This window comes from Etheostoma spectabile, chromosome 6, assembly GCF_008692095.1.
Source record: "Etheostoma spectabile isolate EspeVRDwgs_2016 chromosome 6, UIUC_Espe_1.0, whole genome shotgun sequence".
Lineage (NCBI taxonomy): Eukaryota > Metazoa > Chordata > Actinopteri > Perciformes > Percidae > Etheostoma > Etheostoma spectabile.
The window spans coordinates 5,002,684-5,005,644 of NC_045738.1; the positions used below are offsets into that span (position 1 = coordinate 5,002,684).

At 37.3% G+C, this 2,961-nt stretch overlaps 1 protein-coding gene across 2 annotated transcripts in view; it reads left to right on the top strand.

Moving 5' to 3' along the window:
* The window catches only part of mrs2 (magnesium transporter MRS2), a 29,910-nt gene that overhangs the window by 9,149 nt on the left and 17,800 nt on the right, over positions 1 to 2,961 (top strand). The window contains exons 12-13 of one of the 2 annotated variants that reach the window (XR_004332475.1): positions 108 to 445; positions 2,727 to 2,733. Coding sequence is in view for 1 of the 2 variants with exons in the window: in XM_032519035.1 (XP_032374926.1) it covers positions 108 to 167 (60 nt within the window). In the remaining variant the exon portion in view is untranslated. Of the gene's footprint in view, positions 1 to 107; positions 1,125 to 2,726; positions 2,734 to 2,961 lie in introns of those variants that run through there. The other variant, XM_032519035.1, reaches the window with a different exon arrangement.

The window sequence follows — 2,961 nt, forward strand, 5'->3', positions numbered from 1 at the left end:
CACACACACACACACACACACACACACACACACACACACTATAATGCCAGATAAAAGAGTCTTTAAAGATTAAGTCCTATGTGTCATTCCTCCTGTTTGTGATACAGATCCCTCAAGTTTGGAAGAGAAATATGAAAGTATCAGACATCAAGACGGGAGTCAGATGATGTTCTACTGCCGCTCCGTAAAATGCCACAGACCTCCTACAGACTCTGCAGCTTTAGAGGTTTTACCAACCTGGACCTCCAGAAGGGCTCCTACAAGGACTTTTATGTGTGCTTCTGTGTCCCCATCATTACATTTCTTGTACAATGTTGGGGTTATTTCAGATACTTGAATAGATGTCACCTAATCACATCATATCTGCATGTACAGTATGTGGATAAAACACATGGGGGTATTGCTCTGTCAGTGGTTTTAGAGCAGTGTGTGGTTGCTTGGGCAAGTGGAACTAAAACGGATAAAAACCTGACTAATACGGTAACCTCCTTACATGTACTTGTATGTTCCCTCATTTAATAGGTGAAAATGTGGGTTAAAATGATTTGAATCTTATTTTTTAAATGACTGTGAACAAAATGAAAGTGTAAAGTCTGTTTTAAGGTTCACAGGTTAGTTACTTTATGCTCAGTATGTAAGTAAGAATTTGCCTTTATTGAGCTGAGTGGTTACAGCAGGCAACAGTGTAACATCATTTAGACAATAAAGACTTCCAGAAACATTTCTGACATCATCATACATGATATCAGATCCTAATCTGATATCTGATGTGAGTGGCAACATAGTCTGGTTGACCGGATGTACATTGTTGGGATAAAGCCTGATATCACACGCCGGATATCCCTCTCCTTCCGCAACCTCTGCTATCTATTTTGTAAGGGCTCTGTCGCTGCATCTCAGGTTTAGCGACACACCAGAACGTTTTTTTATCCCTTTCCTTGAATACTGTAGATCAGCGGTGTAGCCAGACCAAGCTCCAGCACTGACACAGCACGAATATTCTTCCATCCTTAAAAAAAAATATTTTCCATTTTATTTTTGTATTGTGTCTCACTTTGTGACTGTAAGTAAGTCTCAAAATATTTGCCCAGAAAATAAAGGGTCATGAGGAACTTTCAAGAGTATGACTTAAAGCTTTCAACTTTGTTCCCCTTCCTGTTGGCAACAAAGCAACCAAATAAAAACATGTAAAAAAAAACAAAACAAAGAAAAGCTTTGTCATTCTGGGGTATTTAAACCCAATGCCAACTATTGCCAATAGTCTCAACATAGAAATAACATGAATAATACATTTTCTTTATTATAAATTGTTACTGCCACATTATACACTTGATAGCTCATGCCTTGCAGCAGTGGTTTCCAACCTGGGTTTCAGGATACCCTCAAAAGGTTGCCAATTAATCAGAGGGGTTTTAATTTATTAGATGATTGTATGATAATACCTCTTTAGTTGATAGACTTCTGCAACAGGTGACAAAGAATCACTCTTAGATTTGGCTTCATTTTCAGGAGTCACAAGCCCAAAATGTTAGACAGCACTGCCTTATAGTACTGTGTACTTTTTTCACAAACCCGGCCATATCCTTTACCTATTTGACTGTTGGATCCCTGTATTATATTTTATGCCACTAATAAAAAACATTAAGCATATTTGAATTTTGTCAGGTACTTTATACACATTGAGTCACAGTGGATCTAATTTGGCTTTTCTGTAATCACTCCAAATTGAAAAGTACAAATGTAAAATTTCTAGCATAAGTTTTCACACGTTTCAAGACACCTCGGGTAACAGTTCCAGTTTTGACATCAAAGTCTATGTCAAAAAAAATCCCAATTACATACAGTTACCAGTAAAACCAAATCATTACAGTAGGTGGACTAGATGATTAGAGCCAAAACAGTGATGGGTTCAGTTCCACATCATCAATGTTTAGAAACTGTAAAATGTTAGAAAGGTTTAGTATGTTTCTTTCAGGATGTGGTCTTCTGGGAGACAAGTCCCATTAAAGCAATGATGTTAGTAGATGACGGCAAAGAAAGAAAGGAAAGTGACATTATCTCTCAAAGCTGGGAATACTTTATCAACCAAAATATAAAGGGAACTTCATGGGAAATTCTTTTGGTATAAGGAAACAAAAAGTTTCAAACAGTTGTTTTTGTTTTTGTTTTGTACATTTCAGTTTCATGTCAGGTGTGATTGTGACAAACGTGAATGTGCTGTACTTTGCTTACATAACCATTCTGCACTGGAGAGAGTCACATTTACAGTTTAGAATTCACTTCATTAGTGTCCTCTACTTCTTCACGCTGCAGTGGCAGCACACACTGGTCAGTCCCTTATCTCAGGTGGAAAAAATGAGAATGGGTTACTAAAATGTTTATTGAATTCTAAGTATTTAAAAATGACTGTGAAATAGAACACTGTCATGTGTTAAATGTCCTAACTAGTCATCCTCCAAGCTATAACATACAGCACTTTACTGTCCTAACAAGCAGTCAGTGCTAGTTTACCTATTTACCAATTTCTTTTAAGTGTTATTATCTTTTCTGTGAAGTTGCTGTCCTTGTTGCTTCCTGGTGTAGCCTGGTTAGTTTTGGTTTCCCCAACACAGAGTCAGCAAAAATAGAATAAGCACCTGCAGAGCAATGTTGATTGACGTTTTTTCATACAACCTATATCAGTCCAACAACCTACAGTAACAGGCAGGTACATATCTGCTGTTGAGGGTACAGGTACAGCAAAGAGTAAATACCAACCAAACTGAGAAAACCCACATTATCCAACTCATTATTCAAGGAGAGTTTACCACAAAAGAAAAGTGTGTCAAACTGATCTAAATTAGATTCGGATAGTGGACTTTCAACTAAGTTTTCTGGAAAGTGTCTTTTCCCTGACAATCCTAAAATGTAGTGCATTTCCTTTTCTTTCATTTTGTGTGTGTGTGTGTGTGTGTGTGTGTG